This window comes from Hordeum vulgare, chromosome 1H (assembly GCF_904849725.1).
Source record: "Hordeum vulgare subsp. vulgare chromosome 1H, MorexV3_pseudomolecules_assembly, whole genome shotgun sequence".
Lineage (NCBI taxonomy): Eukaryota > Viridiplantae > Streptophyta > Magnoliopsida > Poales > Poaceae > Hordeum > Hordeum vulgare.
The window spans coordinates 11,863,002-11,886,437 of NC_058518.1; the positions used below are offsets into that span (position 1 = coordinate 11,863,002).

At 45.8% G+C, this 23,436-nt stretch overlaps 2 protein-coding genes and 1 pseudogene across 2 annotated transcripts; 2 read left to right on the forward strand and 1 right to left on the reverse strand.

The window, feature by feature from the left end:
* Positions 1–525: 525 nt before the first annotated feature.
* Positions 526–2,787, forward strand: LOC123444377 (putative clathrin assembly protein At2g25430). The gene has a single exon (XM_045121105.1). The coding sequence runs from the start codon at positions 628–630 to the stop codon at positions 2,482–2,484; it is 1,857 nt and encodes a 618-aa protein (XP_044977040.1). The 5' UTR covers positions 526–627; the 3' UTR covers positions 2,485–2,787.
* Positions 2,788–17,137: 14,350 nt separating this feature from the next.
* Positions 17,138–17,261, forward strand: LOC123422562 (annotated as a pseudogene).
* An 809-nt stretch (positions 17,262–18,070) lies between these two features.
* LOC123444467 (nuclear pore complex protein NUP43) lies at positions 18,071–21,980 on the reverse strand. Its single transcript, XM_045121218.1, has 5 exons — positions 21,270–21,980; positions 20,811–20,880; positions 18,778–19,012; positions 18,616–18,689; positions 18,071–18,524 (listed from the first exon to the last, which is right to left on the reverse strand). Exons 1-5 carry the CDS (start codon positions 21,860–21,862, stop codon positions 18,450–18,452), a joined length of 1,047 nt encoding a protein of 348 aa, XP_044977153.1. The 5' UTR covers positions 21,863–21,980; the 3' UTR covers positions 18,071–18,449.
* Positions 21,981–23,436: the final 1,456 nt, after the last annotated feature.

A 23,436-nucleotide genomic window follows, 5' to 3' on the forward strand; every position in this document is an offset into this window, starting at 1 on the left:
ATAGGGAAGGATGATGTAAGTCGTTATGTAAAACTTGGCTTCGTGTGCATCGGAGTGTGCCCGCTCTGAGGTTACTGAAGAGATGATCTATGAATAAAGTGACAACACTTTTCCTTCAAAGAAAAAAAAAAGAACGCGTCGATCGAAATGGAGTAAAAGATTATATGAAAATAAATGGCGTGCAATCTTGGGCAGTTTGCTTAGCCTGAAAGCTACGGCTGTTTCTACAGCACGAAGCGAAACCAAATCCGGTCCGCCCGCCCGATCGAATTCTCCGGTCCGCCCGCCCCAAAGGAAGCGCAACGACGCAATCCGTTCCGTTTTTCCGGAAAGAAACGCGCAGCAAAGTCCCCCTCGAAGACTCCGCGGCCGGGTCCCCCGCGTCAGCCGCCGCCGGCAGCCATTGACTGGCCCTCCGTCCTCCCCATCCGCCAAATCACGGCCGTCCGCGCACCTGCTAAAACCGCGTCCTCGCCTTCGTCTATCCCTCCGTCCGCCTCCCTCGAGAACCCCGCCGATCCACCGTCTTCTTCTTGGACCTTGGAGGAGGATTCTTGATCGATCGACCGTCTTCTTCTTGGACCTTGGAGGAGGATTCTTGATCGACCGACCGATCGCCGGCCGGCCATGTCGATCCGGAAGGCGCTGGGCGCGGTCAAGGACCAGGCCACCATCGGCATCGCCAAGGTGTCCAGCGCGGCGGCGGCTGACCTGGACGTGGCCGTCGTGCGCGCCACGGCGCACGACGACGGGCCGCCCGACGAGCGGCACGTGCAGGAGGTGCTCCGCCTCACGTCCGGCTCCTCGAGGGCCCACGTCGCCGCCTGCGTCGCCACCGTGTCCCGCCGCCTCGCCAGGACCCGCGACTACGTCGTCGCCGCCAAGTGCCTCGCGCTGCTCCACCGCCTCGTGGCCGACGGCGACCCGCACTTCCGCCACGAGCTCGCCCGCCCCGCCGCCCGCCGCGCCGGCTCGGTGCTGGCCGCGCTCTCCGGCTTCCGCGACGAGGCGCACTCTGCGTCCTGGGACCACTCCGCCTTCGTGCGCGCCTACGCGCTCTACCTCGACGACCGCGTCCGCTTCCTCCTCGCCCTCCTCCCCGCGCCCCGCACCGTGCGCTTCGCCGACCACGACGGCTACGGCTACGGCTACGGCCGCGCCGCCGGGGGCGGCGAGGCGCCGCCTCCGGACATGACGGTCTCCGTCCACGACATGGACGTCGAGGGCCTGCTGGCGCGCGGGCTGCAGCTGCGCCAGCTCATCGACCGCTTCCTCGCCTGCCGCCCCACCGGAGCCGCCAGGCGCAGCCGCGTCGTGCTTGCCACGCTCTGGCCGGTCGTCAAGGAGAGCGCCCGGCTCTACGAGGACGTCGCCGTCGTCCTCGCCGTCCTGCTCGACCGCTTCTTCGACATGGAGTACCCCGACTGCGTCAGGGCCTTCGAGGCTCACGTCAGCACCGCCAGGCTCGTCGACGACCTCCTCGCCTTCTACTCCTGGTGCGACGACGCCGGCGTCGCGCGCTCCTCCGACCTCCCGAATGTCAAGCCCATCGACCACAAGCTCCTCGAGACGCTCGAGCAGTTCGTGCGTGAGCGCGGCAGGGCTGGCCAGTCCTCCTCGCCGCCGCCTCGACAGCTTCAGCACGCTGTCCAAGAAGCTTCCCGGAGCGAGGACGAGCACCGCCACGCAGAGTACCACCACATGAACGGCATCAAGGCGCTCCCGGCCCCAGAGCACATCAACGCTGCGACGGTGGCGCGGCCACGGCCGGCTCAAGCTAGCGTCCCGCCGGTGGCCAGGGCACCGGAGGATCAGACCAGTGACCTGGTGGACCTAAGGGAGTCTGCGGCAGCAGCCGACGAGCAGGGGAACAAGCTGGCGCTGGCGCTCTTCTCCGAGGCGCCATCACAGTCCGCGAACGGCAGCTGGGTGGCGTTCCCGTCCGACGACGGCGCCCCCAAGGAAACGACGACCTCCGCGTGGCAGACACCGGCGGCAGAGCCGGGGAAGGCCGACTGGGAGCTGGCGCTGGTGGAAACGGCAAGCAACCTGTCAAAGCAGACGGCAGCTCTGGGCGGCGGGATGGACCCGCTCCTCCTGCACGGGATGTACGACCAGGGCGCCGTCCGGCACCACGCGCGCGCGCAGGCCGCGTCCGGGAGCGCGAGCAGCGTGGCGCTCCCGGGCACCCACAACATCCTGGCGCTCCCCGGGCCAGACGGCGTGGCCGGAGGGGACCCGTTCGCGGCGTCGCTGGCCGTGCCGCCGCCGTCGTACGTGCAGATGGCGGAGATGGAGAGGAAGCAGGAGCTGCTGGCGCAGGAGCAGAGGATGTGGGCGCAGTACCGGCAGGGCGGGATGCAGGGGCAGGCCGGGCTCAACGGCGTCGCCGTCGGCGGCGGCGGGAGCGCGTTCGCGTCCAACACCTCCGTGCCCATGCCGATGCCCATGGCCTACCACGGAGCCGGCGCGTACTACTACTAGCTACAATCCTCGAGCTCGAGCTAAGCCCGTCTCTCAACTTTTATCTGTGAATAATAATACTCTGAACTTTGATCGTGATTTACTACGAAAAAACTATTGTAACTCGAATTCATTTGATCCTGCTCGATCGATCGCTGAGGTAACCATGGCGATTGAGAATTTTGAGATTGATGGTGAAAATATACAGTAAAATGCTGATAAGAAATCAGTTTTTTTTTCCTCATTTGATCTGTCATCTATGATGTTTGGAATTTGCCGGTGTACGGAATTTTTCATGCTAATTAATTTGTCGTTGTTGTGATAGTGATGGACTGTGATGTATGATGGTGATTTGGTTGGATACTTGTCCATCAAGAGGCTTCTTTGATTCAAAGGAATTCTGCAGAATCCTTTAGGCCTCGTTTGGTTAAGGGGGATTGTGGGGTTTAGCTAGAAAAATCCTTGGAAGGGTCAGAAACCCCACAAATCCTCGGACGTCCATTTGATAGGAGGGGTTTGCTTAGCCCAATCCCCTCTGTTCCTCTTCAATCCCTTCCTATCCATGTGTTTCAAAACCCTTTTGGAGGGACTAGTGGAAGCAAAGCCCGGGGGATTTGAGAGGATTGGATGGAAAAAAGGGATTCACCCAATCCCCTGAAATCCCTCCCTCTCAAAACCTCCCAAATCCCCCTTAACCAAACGAGGCCTTAAGAATTAGAATCCTTAGGAATTTTTCCTACATTTATCCTTTGATTCATAGAATTGGATCCCATAATTTTTATTTCCGTGAAATCTATTGTACTATATTTTATAGGAAATCTAACATCCACTTTAACCTCTTTTATAACATTTTTTTCTGTGACATCAAACACTCCTCGCTAATTCTATAGGGTTCAAATGAATGACACTTTAATCCTTTACTTTTATTATTCCTATGTTTTCAAAATACTGCGAATCAAAGAGGCCCTTAGTGTATTTACAAGGTATATATGTTTATAGTAGTACTCTTAGGAGTCTCCGGTTTCTAAGAAAAACAATTCGCACTCACTACAAGAAAGGAAATATTTTAGCCTTTTTTGGTTACACCCCTCAAGAAGATTGGAGGGGATTGTCGGAATTTTAAATTATAAGGGATTAAATCCACTTCAATTCCTACCAAACCCTCCTTAAACCCGTGTGAACAGAACACAGCCTTCCGGAATTTAGGAGGGGATTATAACATGAGAGAAACATGCAGGTCAAACCGCTTCAAATATGAAGCATGTTTTCTGACAATGCAATGGAGTTGGAGGTTCTCATATTGATCCGCATGAACGAGTCTTTTCACATAGGTCAATCTTTGCCTATTTCTCAAGAAGAAGAAGACAAACCTATCTTTGCTTGACCTATGGCAGTATTAGGAGGCACCCGGGGAGAAAAATTGAGAGCTGTAGCATTTCAGGCAAATGCCATAAAAACTACTCGCTCCGTTTCTAAATATAAGATCTTTTAAAGATTTTATTATAAACTACATACGAATGTATATAGATACATTTTAAAATATAGATGTACTCATTTTGCTTCGTATGTAGTCCATAATGAAATGTCTAAAATGTCTTATATTTAAGAACGGAGGGACAATATTTGAGAGGAATATCTTTTCGTTTAGGAAATTAACCCTAACTCGGAGATCCCCTAAGGCTGCTCGTGGTGGAGAGTAACATATAGTACTATGATGCATATGTTATTATTGTATGATACCACCTTCATCTATACCTAATAATAAAGCGGCTATTGCTTCCGTCGGAAAACCCACCACGTCATTTTTATAAAAAAAACCCTGTAATTTTTGTTATTCAACCCGCGCTTCAATTTCTCATTACGGTGGAATTAACAATGGACGGGTTGATTTTTTAATAAAATAGGATAGGACTAACTACATTAGTTTGTTAGCTTATTATTTTAATAAATCAAAATAATTATAAAAAGATTAAAAGCGTGTGGTATTTTTTTCTCCCGTTGCAACGCACGGGCTATTTTGCTAGTAGTGTATATTATCATAAACTAGTATCATATGTGATCTCATTTATTAACATGCATGACACATAGTAGCATAACATTTAACATGATACGATATTTACCTATGTTACTCTAACCCTCTCTCTCTTCTTTAATTACTTGTCACATCAGCATGTTTGTTAGTCCCAAGACTATGATACTAGCTATGATACCCTCACTGTGGCTAGCCTAAACGTCTACCTCCTTGTAATAGCAAGTTTATATCCTTTACAAAAACACCCTGGTGATCGTCTATCCAAGGCCCTAGCTAGCTGACGAGTCTTAAAATTACAAGATGTACACCCTTCAGTGGCGAGAAAGGTCGTTGGTCGCGTAAAAGGAAAAAATAAGGAAGAACAAGATGAAGAGAAGTTTAGTCCAGTTCGTCTGCTACATTAAGTTTAGGGGATAAGGGATCTATTTTATCATAATAGGATTATAGGGTACGAGATCTGCTGGAAATGCTTTTACAGTATGCCGTATCTGAAGGCAGAGGTGCATCATGTTGAAGTATGAGATGGCCTAGAGCCCATATGACAATTTCAAACAAATCTCTAAGGGTCCATGTGGGTGGTATGACAAAGAGAGATGAAAAGTTTAGTCCCACCTTGTTAGTGCAGAAGGAGTGGACCTTCTTATAAGGGTTTCTCTTCCACATGCTATTGAAGCTTGAGAAGAGAAGAGCCCCTCGCTCACTCCTTCGCCGTCCGCCTCGCCACGCCGCGAGTTGCGGGATTGAGTCGAACTCATACCTAAGCGCTGATTTTTACCGGTCAGGAACGGAAAATACGTAACAGACGTGCCACGATCTGCTTGTCGTTCCTTTTGTTGTTGGTGCCGCCGGCGACTCCGTCCCGTTCACCGCATACACGATCAACGGGAGAGAAGACCTCCGAAACCCCACCTCTCTGGATCTGGGAGAGGGACGATTAGATTTTTGGGGAGCGGCTATGCGACTGCTCGCCTCCGTTCGACTACTTCCTCTACGTCCACGTCGCCTTCGTCATCGCCATGGATCCACTAATCGACGCCGACCGTCTCGCCGCCGAGAAACTCGAAGTCGAAAAGAAGGTGACCGAAGAGGGTGCCGCCGTCACTGCCGCGCCTTTGGCCAACTGATCAATTGGAGGGTATAACATGTTTATCCCGTTCATGTTTATTCGTGTGTTGGTCGTACTAGTGATTTATGTAGATGCTTTTACTATGTGTTTAGCACTGTTTATATTATGCTCATGATTTACTCTTGGCTTAATTTACAGGATTGCATGGGCTACACATCGAACAAGGCAACATGCCAGAATGAAAGAGAATTGCCTATTTACTCAACACATCGAACAAGGCAACATGCCAGAATGAAAAGGCTTTTGTTTGTGCCTGGCGTGTATACTCTGCACATCACTTTCCCAGATTTGTATGTATATATGACAGAAATCATAATGCATTGACTACATGCGAATAGCAGTGCAGTGCATGGGCTACATGCAAATGGCAGGAGAAGAGGCGATGTCACACGGATTAAGACCCCTGTGATTGTGAAGGCTTGTTTTGTTGGGTTCCTAAATTAGATTAGATTCTAGGAGGTGATACAAATATTTTATGGGTTAAGTGGTTCTGTTTGGGATGTATGCATGCATCCTGCGCGAGAGATATTGGGGCATGCATGAGAGGATGTTCCAGTTTCTTTGGAGATGAAAGGATATTATTTTCGTCGATCGGAGCAGTACACCCCTGATCTTTCTTTCCCTCTTCCCACCGCGGGGCGGGCGAAATTACGTGAGAGAAAGAACCTCAGATTGATGGAGTCCGTCATGAAAGTTGAGGTAAAAAAAGTCTCGGAAGAACAATTAGTCACAAATTGCTTTAAATACCTAGCTACTAGGACTCTCGAGAAAAAGCGCAATACGTTGGGGACGGTATATAGTACTCCCTCCGTTTTAAAATAAATAACTCAGTTTTATACTATCTCTAGTATTTTTGAATCAGTTATTTTGAAACGAAGAAAGTAGACCGAACCCTAAGAGCGAGTCCGCGAGAGGCGATCTAGCAGGCGACCGCACATCGATCCCGTCTAGGACGGCTCCGGCACGGACTGCGGCGGCTAGTACGCACTGGCCGGAACCACCGATCGCCGCCGCCAACTTCATCCAGCCAGCCAGTGGGTGCCCTCTCGTTTGGATCGTCAAGCTCCTGCACACTTTTTCTTTCTTTCCATCTCCCGGTTTGAGAACCGGCCGGTGTGCTTAACTAACTCTTGTTTGATTTGATTGATGTACTGTACCCATATACAGTGAGCAAAGGAATGTCTTTGGGTTTGTTCCAATGTACTGTACCCATTTATCTCTTGTATATATGTACTATCTACCATGATACTCCCTTCGTTTTTAAATATAAGATATTTTAAAGATTCCACTAGAAGACTACATACGGAGTAAAATGAATGAATATACACTTTAAAATATGTCTATATACATTTGTATGTAATTCATAGTGCAATCTCTAAAATGTTTTATATTTAGGAACGGAGGGAGTATACACGAGATTACACGAACATCACATGTGTGGAGAACTTCCCTGAAGCAGTTTTCCAGCACATATACGAACGTCTTTTTGCCGATGCAACTGTCACATGAGTCTTTGTTGTGTCATAGTAGTACGTATATATGACTTTAATAGTTTTAATTTAGAAAAACTTCTCTCTGCCGATGCAACTGTCACAGGAATGGTCAACAGAATTCTATGTGCAATACTTGCATTGGAAAAATAATCATGTCGCTTTAAAAAATTCAGAATTTCAACAGGTCCGATATTTTCTTTTGGCATGAAATTTTAAAGAAACTTCAACTCAACAAATAGTTCATTGGCATCAATACCAGATTGTTTATCCTTCATAAGGGAAGCCTCAAGATTAACACAAGAAGATTTCAAACTATCCTTATCCAATGAACGCAATATTTCAGAGGTAAATAAGAAACCAAATATTTTCTGGTAACCTTCATGCCGCGGTATTTCTTCGAAGAATAACAATAAGCTTATAACAATATGCTGCACTACATGTTCTTCAAATAATACACCACTTTTAACCTAGAGGTAAATGAAATTATCAAACATAAATTAGAAAATATGAATATTACTGCACCACATTCAACCTAGAGGTAAATCGGAGGGTGTATGCATGTTGTCTTCTGGCATTCAAGTTCAATTGTTTATTGTTAAATAATAATAATAATAATAATAATAATAGTGTGGAGGACTTTCATGTTCTTTGATGATGTGGAGGGCTTGCTGTGATGAAAAATGAAAAATGAAAAGTTAAATGGTTGCACGGACGCTTGATGATTTCAAGGGTGTGGTGGAAAGTGGAAAATTGATTGATTGCATGCGTTTGATGATGTGGATGACTTATGCATTTAAATAAAAGGTGACGTGTGTGGGAGTGGGACATCTATGATGAGGTGGATACTGGTTAGGTTGCATGTTAAGATAAATAAGATAGCGATGATGAACTTCTTAGATATGTAGAATATATTATTTGCAAGGTATATATTCCTTTAGTACTCTTGGGGAGTCTCTAGTTTCTATGAGAAATAATAAAAGTTCGTTTTTTCAAAGGATAAGAAGCATGAACAAGATTGTACCATGAGAGAAGCTTGAAGGTCAACCCGCTTAAAAAATGGGATGTCTATTCCGTAATGGAGTTGGGTTCTGGTACCGATTCGGATGAATCAGTTTATACATATAGGTTGATCTTTACCTATTTGTCAATAGGATGAAAATGGAATTCACTGAATACTCCATCCATCCCAAAACCATTTTTGCGGTTGATGGTCGCCGGTGGCTGCAAGGATCCGACGGTTAAATCTGAAAATGGTTTCATACTTGAACCATACCTATTCATTTATCTCTTAAAATCACACTTGAACCATACCCATTTAGTGTTATTTTTAGCCCAACCAAAACCAAACCCACTATTTTTTCCACCGAAACCAATTTAAACCCAAAACATAACCGTGGGTTTAAACCCAGTACATAACCATGGGTTTGCTTTAATGTACATATGATTACACAAATTGACATGTTAAGGAACAAACGAGATAAAAAAGGCATAAGTGCATCTACAACGGTTTAGAAACAAAGTAATCCTTAAGATACAGTCAACACACAGTAAGAGACAAAAAAAACATGTCCATGGTTGAAAATCTCACTAACAAGTGTATTAAAACCAAATTGCTTAGCGAAAGCACAAGAAAACACTTCCGATTTTCATCTGTTGTTTTCCCATAATACATAATTACATAGTGCATTACAGCATGCACGTGGATCAAAGATACTCGTTCTCGATCGTCGTTGAATATTGCATATAACCAATGCATAGAAACCGGTTTGGACCCATATAATCCCGTATGTCATTCCCTTTGTCCTTCGGTATGTTACTTGCCCGAGATTCGATCGTCAGTATCCGCATACCTATTTCAATCTCGTTTACCGGCAAGTCTCTTTACTCGTTCCGTAATACAAGATCCCGCAACTTACACTAAGTTACATTGCTTGCAAGGCTTGTGTGTGATGTTGTATTAGCGAGTGGGCCCCAAGATACCTCTCCGTCACACGGAGTGACAAATCCCAGTCTCGATCCATACTAACTCAACGAACACCTTTGGAGATACCTGTAGAGCATCTTTATAGTCACCAAGTTATGTTGCGACGTTTGATACACACAAAGCATTCCTCCGGTGTCAGTGGGTTATATGATCTCATGGTCATAGGAACAAATACTTGACACGCAGAAAACAGTAGCAACAAAATGACACGATCAACATGCTACGTCTATTAGTTTGGGTCTAGTCCATCACGTGATTCTCCTAATGACGTGATCCAGTTATCAAGCAACAACACCTTGTACATAGTCAGAAGACCCTGACTATCTTTGATCAACTGGCTAGCCAGCTAGAGGCTTGCTAGGGACATTGTTTTGTCTATGTATCCACACATGTATATAAGTCTTCATTCAATACAATTATAGCATGGATAATAAACGATTATCTTGATACAGGAATTATAATAATAACTATATTTATTATTGCCTCTAGGGCATAATTCCAACAGTCTCCCACTTGCACTAGAGTCAATAATCTAGCCCTCACATCACCACGCGAATTACATTGTAATAAATCTAACACTCATACAGTTCTGGTGTTGATCATGCTTTTCCCGTGGAAGAGGTTTAGTCAGCGGGTCTGCTACATTCAGATCCGTGTGCACTTTGCATATATTTACGTCATCCCCTTCGACGTAGTCACGGATGAGGTTGAAGCGTCGTTTGATGTGTCTGGTCTTCTTGTGAAACCGTGGTTCCTTTGCTAAGGCAATGTCACCCGTGTTGTCACAGAACAAGGTTATTGGATTCAGTGCGCTTGGCACCACTCCAAGATCCGTCATGAACTGCTTCATCCAGACACCCTCCTTAGCCGCCTCCGAGGCAGCCATGTACTCCGCTTCACATGTAGAATCAGCTACGATGCTTTGCTTCGAACTGCACCAGCTTACCGCACCCCCATTAAGAATAAATACGTATCCGGTCTGCGACTTAGAGTCGTCCGGATCTGTGTCAAAGCTTGCATCGACGTAACCCTTTACGACGAGCTCTTCGTCACCTCCATACACGAGAAACATCTCCTTAGTCCTTTTCAGGTACTTCAGGATATTCTTGACCGCCGTCCAGTGATCCACTCCTGGATTACTCTGGAACCTGCCTGCCATACTTATGGCCAGGCTAACGTTCGGTCTAGTGCACAACATTGCATACATGATAGATCCTATGGCGGAAGCATAGGGGACGGTGCTCATATGCTCTCTATCTTTATCAATTGATGGGCACTGAGTCTTACTCAATCTCGTACCTTGTAAAACTGGCAAGAATCCTTTCTTGGACTGTTCCATTTTGAACCTCTTCAAAACTTTACCAAGGTATGTGCTTTGTGAAAGTCCTATCAGGTGTTTCGATCTATCCCTGTAGATCTTAATGCCTAGAATGTAAGCAGCTTCTCCTAGGTCCTTCATAGAGAAACTTTTATTCAAGTAATCCTTTATGCTCTCCAAAAACTCTACGTTGTTTCCAATCAGTAATATGTCATCCACATATAATATTAGAAACGCCACAGAGCTCCCACTCACTTTCTTGTAAATACAAGATTCTCCAACCACTTGCATAAACCCAAATGCTTTGATCACCTCATCAAAGCGTTTATTCCAACTCCGAGATGCTTGCACCAGTCCATAAATGGATCGCTGGAGCTTGCATACCTTGTTAGCATTTTTAGGATCGACAAAACCTTCGGGTTGCATCATATACAACTCTTCCTTAAGGAAACCGTTAAGGAACGCCGTTTTGACATCCATCTGCCAGATTTCATAATCGAAAAATGCAGCTATTGCTAACATGATTCTGACGGACTTGAGCATCACCACGGGTGAGAATGTCTCATCGTAGTGAACTCCTTGAACTTGTGAAAAACCCTTTGCCACAAGTCGAGCTTTATAAACGGTCACATTGCCGTCAGCGTTCGTCTTCTTCTTAAAGATCCATTTGTTCTGAATAGCCTTGCGGCCCTCAGATAGTACTTCCAAAGTCCACACTTTGTTTTCATACATGGATCCTATCTCGGACTTCATGGCCTCCAGCCATTTGTTGGAATCTGGGCACACCATTGCTTCTTCATAATTTGCAGGTTCATTGTTGTCTAACAACATGATTGACAAAACGGGATTATCGTACCACTCTGGAGCAGCACGTGGTCTCGTCAGCCTGCGTGGTTTGATAGGAACTTGAACCGGAGTTTCATGATCATCATCATTAACTTCCTCCTCAACCGGCGTCACAACAACACGGGTTTCCCCTTGCCATGCGCCACCATCCAGAGGGATGAGAGGTTCGACAACCTCATCAAGTTCTATCTTCCTCCCACTCAATTCTCTCGAGAGAAACTCCTTCTCGAGAAAAGCTCCGTTTTTAGCAACAAACACTTTGCCCTCGGATTTGAGATAGAAGGTGTACCCAACTGTCTCTTTTGGGTAACCTATGAAGATGCACTTTTCCGCTTTGGGTTCCAGCTTTTCAGGCTCAAGCTTTTTGACATAAGCATCACATCCCCAAACTTTAAGAAACGACAACTTTGGCCTTTTTCCATACCACAGTTCGTATGGTGTCGTCTCAACGGATTTTGATGGTGCCCTATTTAAAGTGAATGCAGCTGTGTCTAATGCATAACCCCAAAACGATAACGGCAAATCGGTAAGAGACATCTTAGATCGCACCATCTCTAATAAAGTATGATTACGACGTTCGGACACACCATTATGCTGTGGTGTTCCAGGCGGTGTCAACTGTGAAACAATTCCACATTGTCTTAAGTGAGCACCAAACTCGAAACTCAGATATTCACCCCCACGATCAGACCGTAGGAACTTGATCTTCTTGTTACGATGATTTTCAACTTCACTCTGAAATTGCTTGAACTTTCCAAATGTTTCAGACTTGTGCTTCATTAAGTAGACATAACCATATCTACTCAAATCGTCAGTGAAGGTGAGAAAATAACGATATCCGTCGCGTGCCTCCACGCTCATCGGACCGCACACATCGGTATGTATGATTTCCAACAAGTCACTGGCATGCTCCATTGTTCCGGAGAACGGAGTTTTAGTCATCTTGCCCATGAGGCATGGTTCGCACGTGTCAAGTGAATCGAAGTCAAGTGACTCCAAAGTCCATCGGTATGGAGTTTCTTCATGCGTTTTACACCAATATGACCTAAGCGGCAGTGCCACAAAAATATGGCGCTATCATTCTTAACTCTAATTCTTTTGGTCTCAGTGTTATGTATATGTGTATTATCACTGTCAAGATTCAATATGAACAATCCTCTCACATTGGGTGCATGACCATAAAAGATGTTACTCATAGAAATAGAACAACCATTATTCTCTGACTTAAAAGAGTAACCGTCTCGCAATAAACAAGATCCAGATATAATATTCATGCTCAACGCAGGCACTAAATAACAATTATTCAAGTTCATAACTAATCCTGATGGTAACTGAAGTGAAACTGTGCCGACGGCGATTGCATCAACCTTGGAACCATTTCCTACGCGCATCGTCACCTCGTCTTTCGCCAGCCTTCGCCTATTCCGCAGTTCCTGTTTCAAGTTGCAAATATGAGCAACAGAACCGGTATCAAATACCCAGGCACTACTACGAGAGCCGGTTAAGTACACATCAATAACATGTATATCAAATATACCTGATTTTTCTTTGGCCGCCTTCTTATCAGCCAGATACTTGGGGCAGTTGCGCTTCCAGTGACCCATACCCTTGCAATAGTAGCACTCTGTTTCAGGCTTAGGTCCAGCTTTGGGTTTCTTCGTCGGATTGGCAACAGGCTTGCCGCTCTTCTTTGAATTACCCTTCTTCCCTTTGCCGTTTCTCTTGAAACTAGTGGTCTTATTCACCATCAACACTTGATGCTCTTTACGGAGTTCAGACTCTACGACTTTCAGCATCGCAAACAACTCGCCGGGTGACTTGTTCATCCCTTGGATGTTGTAGTTCAACACAAAGCCCTTATAGCTTGGCGGCAGTGATTGAAGAATTCTGTCAGTGATAGCCTCTTGTGGGAGTTCAATCCCAAGCTCATCTAGACGGTTTGAGTACCCAGACATTTTGAGCACATGTTCACTGACACACGAATTCTCGTCCATCTTGCAAGCATAGAATTTATCGAAGGTCGCATACCTCTCGATCCGGGCGTTCTTCTGAAAGATAAACTTCAACTCCTGGAACATCTCATATGCTCCATGACGCTCAAAGCGACGTTGAAGTCCCGGCTCTAAGCCATACAAGACTACACATTGAACTACTGAGTAGTCCTCCTTACGTGTTAACCAAGCGTTCTTAACATCTTCGTCAGCCATAGCGGGTGGTTCATCTCCTAGCGCAGCATTAAGGACATAATCCTTCTTCCCAGCTTGTAGGATCAACTTAAGATTACGAGCCCAGTCTACAAAGTTGCTTCCATCATCTTTCAACTTAGCTTTCTCTAGGAACGTATTAAAATTCAGGGTGACTGTCGCGTGAGCCATGATCTACAACAGAAATATATTCAAAGTGGACTTAGACTATGTTCAAGATAATTAGAGTTTAACTTAATCAAATTACTTGCTAAACTCCCACTCAAAAAATACATCTCTCTAGTCATTTGAGTGGTTCATGACCCACTTACACTAGCTCAAGTCCGATCATCACGTGAGTTGAGTATAGTTTCAGTGGTAAGCATCCCTATGCTAATCATATCAACTATATGATTCATGATCGACCTTTCGGTCTCATGTGTTACGAGGCCATGTCTGCACATGCTAGGCTCGTCAAGCTTAACCCGAGTGTTCCGCGTGTGCAACTGTTTTGCACCCGTTGTATGTGAACGTTGAGTCTATCACACCCGATCATCACGTGGTGTCTCAAAACGACGAATTGTAGCAACGGTGCACAGTCGGGGAGAACACAATTTCGTCTTGAAATTTTAGTGAGAGATCACCTCATAATGCTACCGTCGTTCTAAGCAAAATAAGGTGCATAAAAGGATTAACATCACATGCAATTCATAAGTGACATGATATGGCCATCATCACGTGCTCCTTGATCTCAATCACCAAAGCACCGGCACGATCTTCTTGTCACCGGCGCCACACCATGATCTCCATCAACGTGTCGCCATCGGGGTTGTCGTGCTACTCATGCTATTACTACTAAAGCTACATCCTAGCAAAATAGTAAACGCATCTCCAAGCACAAACGTTAGTTTAAAGACAACCATATGGCTCCTGCCGGCTGCCGTACCATCGACGTGCAAGTCGATATTATCTATTACAACATGATCATCTCATACATCCAATATATTACATCACATCGTTGGCCATACCACATCACAAGCATACCCTGCAAAAACATGTTAGACGTCCTCTAATTTGTTGTTGCATGTTTTACGTGGTGACCATGGGTATCTAGTAGGATCGCATCTTACTTACGCAAACACCACAACGGAGATATATGAATTGCTATTTAACCTTATCCAAGGACCTCCTCGGTCAAATCCGATTCAATTAAAGTTGGAGAAACCGACACTTGCCAGTCATCTTTGAGCAATGGAGTTATTCGTAGCGATGAAACCAGTCTCTCATAAGCGTACGAGTAATGTCGGTCCAAGCCGCTTTAATCCAACAATACCGCGGAATCAAGAAAAGACTAAGGAGGGTAGCAAGACGCACACCACCGCCCACAAAAACTTTTGTGTTCTACTCGAGATTACATCTACGCATGAACCTAGCTCATGATGCCACTGTTGGGGAACATCGCATGGGAAACAAAAAATTTCCTACGCGCACGAAGACATATCATGGTGATGTCCATCTACGAGAGGGGATTTCCAATCTACGTACCCTTGTAGATCGCACAGCAGAAGCGTTAGTGGACGCGGTTGATGTAGTGGAACGTCCTCACGTCCCTCGATCCGCCCCGCGAACCGTCCCACGAACCGTCCCGCGATCCGTCCCACGATCTAGTGCCGAACGGACGGCACCTCCGCATTCAGCACACGTACAACTCGACGATGATCTCGGCCTTCTTGATCCAGCAAGAGAGACGGAGAGGTAGATGAGTTCTCCGGCAGCGTGACGGCGCTCCGGAGGTTGGTGGTGATCTAATCTCAGCAGGGCTCCGCCCGAGCTCCGCAGAAACGCGATCTAGAGGTAAAACCGTGGAGGTATGTGGTCGGGCTGCCGTGGCAAAAGTTGTCTCAAATCAGCCCTAATAGATCCATATATATAGGAGGAGGGGAGGTGAGGCTTGCCTTGAGGCTCAAGGAGCCCCAAGGGCTGCGCCACCAAGGGAGGAGGAGTCCTCCTCCAATCCTAGTCCAACTAGGATTGGAAGGTGGAGTCCTTCTCTCCTTTCCCACCTCCTTTTTTTTCTTCTCTTTGATTTTCTATCTATGGCGCATAGGGCCTTCTTGGGCTATCCCACCAGCCTACCAAGGGCTGGTGCGCCACCCCCAAGGCCTATGGGCTTCCCCGGGGTGGGCTGCCCCCCCCCCCCGGTGAACACCCGGAACCCATTCGTCATTCCCGGTAACTCCGAAAACCTTCCGGTAATCAAATGAGGTCATCCTATATATCAATCTTCGTTTCCGGACCATTCCGGAAACCCTCGTGACGTCCGTGATCTCATCCGGGACTCCGAACAACATTCGGTAACCAACCATATAACTCAAATACGCATAAAACAACGTCGAACCTTAAGTGTGCAAACCCTGCGGGTTCGAGAACTATGTAGACATGACCCGAGTGACTCCTCAGTCAATATCCAATAGTGGGACCTGGATGCCCATATTGGATCCCACATATTCTACGAAGATCTTATCGTTTGAACCTCAGTGCCAGGGATTCATATAATCCCGTATGTCATTCCCTTTGTCCTTCGGTATGTTACTTGCCCGAGATTCGATCGTCAGTATCCGCATACCTATTTCAATCTCGTTTACCGGCAAGTCTCTTTACTCGTTCCGTAATACAAGATTCCGTAACTTACACTAAGTTACATTGCTTGCAAGGCTTGTGTGTGATGTTGTATTACCGAGTGGGCCCCAAGATACCTCTCCGTCACACGGAGTGACAAATCCCAGTCTCGATCCATACTAACTCAACGAACACCTTCGGAGATACCTGTAGAGCATCTTTATAGTCATCCAGTTACGTTGCGACGTTTGATACACCCGAAGCATTCCTCCGGTGTGAGTGAGTTATATGATCTCATGATCATAGGAACAAATACTTGACACGCAGAAAACAGTTGCAACAAAATGACATGATCAACATGCTACGTCTATTAGTTTGGGTCTAGTCCATCACGTGATTCTCCTAATGACGTGATCTAGTTATCAAGCAACAACACCTTGTACATAGTCAGAAGACCCTGACTATCTTTGATCAACTGCCTAGCCAACTAGAGGCTTGCTAGGGACAGTGTTTTGTCTATGTATCCACACATGTATATAAGTCTTCATTTAATACAATTATAGCATGGATAATAAACGATTATCTTGATGCAGGAATTATAATAATAACTATATTTATTATTGCCTCTAGGACATAATTCCAACATTTTTATATACGCATATAGGCGGTGGAGCGCTCGGCGAGAAGGATTGAACTGTACATTCAATTTATCTTGAGTCTCCGGTATCGGGGCACACGGAAGAGATATTATCGAAACTAAAAAGAATATTTGAAGATTATGGTCAAAGTGGCAACCATCTAGACCAGAGCAAAATTCACGCATAAAAATACCTAGTCACATGCGACATTTTCACAGTTGTGGTAATTTTTTTTCAACACCCTGGAAAAAGAATCCCTTCGGGGCTTTTTTTTAATAGCATCCCTTCACGGCTAGAGTCATGTTATAAATCTCAGCCATGACAAATTGGGCCATGGAACATATGTGGGCCATCATTTTCTTGTTGGGCTCCCAAACCTAAGAACCACACAGGCAGGTTCACCTACCCGGTTTGTATCAGGACACCAACCAAAGCATACATTTCTCGGCCTCTTGGCCAAGATCAAGTGTAGTATCTACTCTTATGCCAGTTTAATATCTGATACATGGATCTACGGATCTAAACCTGAGAATGATTTCATATTTGAACCATACCTATTCATTTATCTCTTAAAACCACACTTGAACCATACCCATTTAGTGTCATTTTTAGCCCAACCAAAACCAAACCCACTATTTTTTCCACCCAAACCAATTTAAACCCAAAACATAACCGTGGGTTTGAACCCAGTACATAACCATGAGTTTGCTTTAATGTACATATGATTACACAAATTGACATGTTAAGAAACAAATGAGATAGAAAAGGCATAAGTGCATCTACAACGGTTTAGAAACAAAGTAATCCTTAAGATACAGTTAGTAAGAGACAAAAAGAACATGCCCATGGTTGAAAATCTCACTAACAAGTGTATTAAAACCAAATTGCTTAGCAAAAGCACAAGAAAACACTTCCGATTTTCGTTTGTTGTTTCCCCATAATACATAATTACATAGTGCATTACAGCATGCACGCGGATCAAAGATACTCGTTCTCGATCGTCGTTGATTATTGCATATAACCAATGCATAAAAACCAGTTTGGATCCATAGTTTATAACCGCTAATAACCAAACCGTTTAAACCCATAACCAACTATACCCAAACTGGTTTCTCCAGATACCCAAACCAAAACCAAACTAAAAAAAATCTCAACCCAATAAAACCTGAACCAATCAAACCCAAAGTAAGAACCGAACCATTACACCCGGTTTTTTAATAACCATTCTCACATTTATACGGATCCATGAGATAGTAAGTTAACTTCTTTTGTGGGGGAGAATCCTCCTATGTAGCTGTTCTCATGCGTCGTTCCAAGCGTTGCCCCGCTGCCAAAAGACCACACTCTTCTCCGCTAAGGGAGCCTTGATTCACTAGGCAAAAGTTCTGAAACCAGAACAGTAAAAATATCTTCTGATGTCACCTATGCTGAAAACCAAACCATAGCTATGCATGATCCAGAGTTACAGTAATTTTTACACATCCACGATTACGATGACAATAAAGATTCTTCGAATCATCTGTCACACTACCAGGGTACAACAGCATAGGCAAGTTACACAAAGCCGCGAACGGAGTATACTCCAAACATGCCTCTTCTATTCTTCTAGATAGCTGATGTGCAACAAAGGGATAGCGTGTAGGCATCCCCGGAAGATGCTTACCCTGATTCCTCGAGCAGTTACTCGCCAGGCAATCACAGGAAGTCATGCATGGAAACTTGCCAGAGAGTGAAAGTATTCAACTATTCATTCTTGTGCCATTGCATCCCTTCCGCGTGTAAGCACACCAATCGATTCCCATTCCAGGGCGCAAACCACATCCTGTGTAAAAGCACAAGGAGAATATCATAATAAGTTCAAGAAATACATAAATAAAAACTTGCTCTTTTCAATCTGGAGCAGAATAACTTACCGAAGGGTTCTGAGGATCGATATCAAAGGAGTTGATAGCGCAGGCCTCGGCAAGCAATTCAACATGTCTCTCATCTAGTGACAAACGTTATCATATAGCAATTTGTAGGGAAGAAGTCAGCAGTAGAAACATTAATACATAGCTTTGTGGCTACTGGCTCACCTTGTTCGACGATTGCAAGGATTCCGTCCTCTGAGCACAGCATCACAGGTAATATTCTTGTTGACACGGACGAGATAATATCAGAAGATTGTGTGTAGTTGTCAAAAAGAACCTCCCAGACCTCACTCTCACACACGGGTTGTGCTGTTTCGTCAAGGCCTACAAAAGAGAGTGGTATTGGCTGCTGTGCCCAGCGTAGGTCCCAAGCAAATATTGTTCCCGAGGAGCCCCCCACCTACAAATGATCAGAGAATCAGAAGTGATTTATACTTGTTGAAATGACTCCTCTAAGCACTTCCATTAGCTCGTTTCTACTCTCCGGCCAGTTACATCTACGCTAGGCTTAAAATGTGGTCCAAGCTCTGCAGCTAATTACCTTGCCACTCGACAGTCAGCAGTTACTCCCCACTGCTTCCTAGGCCCAGTCTTCTACACTTACTAGGCTCACTTGACAAGTATATAAACCACGGATGCATAAATGTGTAGCATAGGAGCTGGACACTGCTGCTCTAATGAACAATTCCAATTTCACTACGTATATTTCATAAGTCAAATAGCCAAAACAATTATGCCAACATAATGTGCAATGACAAACTAAAACATCTTTGGTTTGAGGTAAGTAACACTCACAGCTCATTGTTGTTTATCACATGCAAAAAATAGTTTTGTTCAAAGCTTTTGTTCTTCTTTGGTAAATGTAGGAAGTGAAACTTCCAGAGCAAAGAGCAGCTAATGCTTCACAGTATTTGGCTATCCGCAGGCCTTTACTGTAATTTCATTTCAATCTTTTACGTTATGCACAATATAATCTGAATGTGGAAACAGTGTGCATAGCTTCAGACGATTGCCATGAAATCGGCAAAAGCATGCAATTGGTTGCCTTTACCTCTGAAAAGGCTTCAGTTGTTTATAAATAGGCCAAAACATGTAGTACTTGACATGCTCTGAAAGAGTAAATGGAGCGTTATTTATAATAACTGCTGCCTCTACTAATGATGGAAGACTGATTTACCTCTGTATATTAACGATTTATTGACATAGGATTGCGTACGCTCAATGAACAAAATCGGGGCCTTTTTTTTGAGGAAAAGGCCCGTTTGGAATAATAGAATTTCACAGATATTTGGGATAGACATAAATACTCACTAGTGTTGGTTGTTCTACCCTACTGAATTTCATGTTACAAATTGGTCTTATTGATGTACATTGACACTAGATTGTTTGACTTTCAGTTATATACACGTGTTCTAACGATGGATAGTCGCACTACCATATCCCTGTGTGTGTATACATTATAACAGGCCATATGGACCCAGGGGTACACAAGACTAAAAGGCCCATAAGGAGCACCACTGACTGTCTACGCTCGTACAATAAAGGAACCCTTGCATGGGTACTTCACAAGGGGGTCACAAGCTCTACTCTCATATCCGGTCCAGACACCTACCCACATAGGACGAGGATATCCGTGCGAGGGAGAAGGCCACCACCGTCCAGAGACTATATAAAGGCGCTCAAGAACCGCAAGGAAGAGCAAGCAAAACAGGATCACCGAAACCCTTAGCAACTAGGCGGGTCTCGCCTGAATCAATCATCCTAGCCCATCGAGTTACCCACCAACTCGCCAAATCAACTCTTTCTAACCCAGATTGTACTATTTGCCACATATAATATCAATCACCTACGACTAGGGAGCCAGAACCTGGGTATATCATGACCCTAGTGACCTGAGATGATGTTCCCATGACTAAATAAATTATGTGTTTCTACCTTACCGCTGTGAGGCACCGACAAAATTACCCTTGACAAATTCATAGGTTAGATACACAGAAAAACTCTTCATCTACTGTGACATGATTTGTGTGTGAAAGCTTAATTATCTTGAAGTGCCAAACATTTGGTGAAAGAACAAAAGAATCCTCACAAAAATCACAAGAAATTGTAGAAATGAAGAGACATTTAACCATGCATTAACTTAAGTGTACATTCATTTGCCATTTTCCAGTTAATGTAGAGAGTGATATTGATCGTACCACACAGATGTGCTTTCTTGATGGATGTATATCAATGGAATGCACCATGCCGGTGGTGATGCCATGACCCCTGAAAAATCACAAGTTCATCAAGTCAGCATAGTAGCACTACATGGTGCATTTGCAATGATGAAATGGAGTTTAATTGCCCGAAGATAATGATCATTTTCATTTCTGAATTTTAAAAAATTTATGACATGTGAGAAGAAATGATCTTGACAGCTGATCTCGAGAAGGAACAGTTCAAAGAGGAATTTGCATATCAATTGTGGACCAGATTCCGACAGTAGCCTATGTTGGTTCAGCCACCAGCTGAAACTTGTAAGTAATACATTTGGTGCCATGTTATGACAGAACCAGATAACCAAACTAATATCAGATCCCCAAATTTCGGAGCAATCGGCGCAGACTGAGCACTTTGGAGCCATGAACCAAGCAGCAGAAACTGTGAATGCTTACCAGACGCCCTTGCATTGCGCCACCACGGCGTCCCCTTTCCTGCGGTCCCACCACTGCACGCCGCAGCCGGCGCCGCCGGTGGCGAACTCCGCCGACGACGCCCACCGCGCCGCCTCGTACCCCGACATGCCCTTGCCGTCCCAGACCCTCCTGGCCACCACCCTGCCGTCGCCGCCGTCCGACACCACGTGCACCCTGCCGTCCTCCCCTGCCGTCACCCACTCGTCGCCGCCGCAGTCGAGCCCGCGCACGGGCCCCACGTGGAACCCCGCGCCGCTGGGAACGGACACGGCCGAGCCGGTGTCGAAGGAGGAGGGGAGGAGGTGGAGGGAGCCGGAGGAGGTGGCGGCGGCGAGGACGGAGGGGGAGCAGCGGAGGGCCGTGGTCCGGGAGGGGAGCTGGAGGGAGGCGAGCGGGGAGGCCGGGTCGTGGAGCGGGAGCAGGCTGAGGCGCGAGGAGGCGGGCACGGAGGGGTCGTGGACGGCCGCCGCGAGGAGGCGGCCGGAGGAGGCGGATGCGGTGGACGGGACCCAGCGGACGAGGTCGACGGAGAAGGGGAGCGGGTGGCGGCGGAAGGAGGGCGAGTCCGCCATCTCTGTTTGGGGCGGTGGTGCAGCCTTGGAGGGGGAACTAGGTTTCACGGGCGGCGGCGGCGGCGGCGGCGGCGGCGAACGGCGACGGAGAGTGAGGGCGTCGGGGGAGGGCAGGAAGGCATCGCTGGTTCTTTTCCGCGCGGTGATTGGGCCGTCGTCGCGGGAACTCTGTTCGTGGGCTGGGCTGCACGGCCTTTTTTGCTGCTTTTACGTACAGAATTTTTTTAATTTCTTTTGGCTGTGTTGTTATAATTTTAAGCCGTATATGTGAGTTGGGACGTTAGAGGATAACTGAGATGTGTCATGGAGCTTCACTATGGGTTGTTCGTGTGATAGATGATTCCCGCCAATGTGACAGATGGTCGTGCGCAATGTCGTCGGTCGTACACGCGACCGGCTGCTCGATCAGGATGCAGGTGGCCCGAAGCGCACTTTCATCGCACGGCGTGAAAATGTGCCACTCTGTCCATGCGCTGGAGATGCGGGACCATATACAGATCATATATCAGCGTGCTACGATCCAAGTATCCATCTTTGTACCCCGGTTGATCCATCATGTACTGGTGTCGAGCAGTTGTTTGTGATGGCGAGTAACGACACATGTACATAGTGGATGACGCCTAGATGGTGCAACATGTACCTTGGTCTCTCAGCAACTTCCCTCTACTCAGTTATATCGGCATGATATTTTTGCTCGACCCAACTCACTACCTGACATCCATTTGGTAAGAATGTTATCCCTCTAATTCTAGTGAGTTGGTAGCAGTGTGCTTTGGCGGAGACCTTTGTTAGTTGGGGGCGGAGGAGTTCTTGGGTTGTGGAGGAGGAGTTCAACAACCTCCAGAAGTGATGTCGTTCCTTGACATGGACGAGCGGTTGAGGTTTCTTGCCTGTTTTTTCATAACCAAAGAGTTTGATTCTCTTTTGTTTCTATATTACTCTTAGTTCGTTTACTGGCCGTAGATCCATTAAAAGTTTCATTCCTCCAGCATCGACGGCTTCGATTCTAGAAGACGCTCGATTCGGACCTAAAGTTTGTTTGTTCGTCAGGGTCGGTTATAGCTTCTCAAAGAGATGTTGTAGAGGATGCTTGTGTGTATCGCAACAATGAAGCTTGTGTTGGCGATGCAGTAGATGAAAATAACAAAATCTTGGAGGGATCAGATTCATGCGCGTTGGGTTTCAGGGGGGCAAAGCAATTGTTGGTGATTCAGGTGGACAGGATGCATGTGTAGAAGCAACATCAACATGGAAACGAAGGTATTATTTTGCAAAGAAACGTGATTGATGTATACTAGTTTATTATGTTTTCATGATTTTACTATTTCACCAGGAGATCTTTTATTTTAAGACCCTTAAATCACGTGTGATGCTTAATTTCACATAAAAACTGATTTGATATTTTGTTTATGTATAAATTATCAGTTAACAACATGAATAGTATTAAATATAATGCCCATCAAACAAAAAAGTTGGACCGGATTTCGTTTTAGACTGCCTTTGGCTCTATTTTTTGATTGTGTAACCCATCTATCTCTGCTGGTCTGCACGTATGACATGCTATATATATTGGA

What these genes read in the sequence shown, in the direction of transcription:
- LOC123444377 (XM_045121105.1), top strand. Translation starts at nt 628, where the DNA reads ATGTCGATCCGGAAGGCGCTGGGCGCGGTCAAGGACCAGGCCACCATC.
- LOC123444467 (XM_045121218.1), bottom strand. Translation starts at nt 21,862, where the DNA reads ATGGCGGACTCGCCCTCCTTCCGCCGCCACCCGCTCCCCTTCTCCGTC. An exon ending in CAAGAAAGCACATCTGTGTG is followed by an intron (nt 19,013 to 20,810) that starts GTACGATCAATA and finishes GATCATTTGTAG; the next exon opens with GTGGGGGGCTCCTCGGGAAC. An exon ending in TCGATCCTCAGAACCCTTCG is followed by an intron (nt 18,525 to 18,615) that starts GTAAGTTATTCT and finishes GCTTTTACACAG; the next exon opens with GATGTGGTTTGCGCCCTGGA.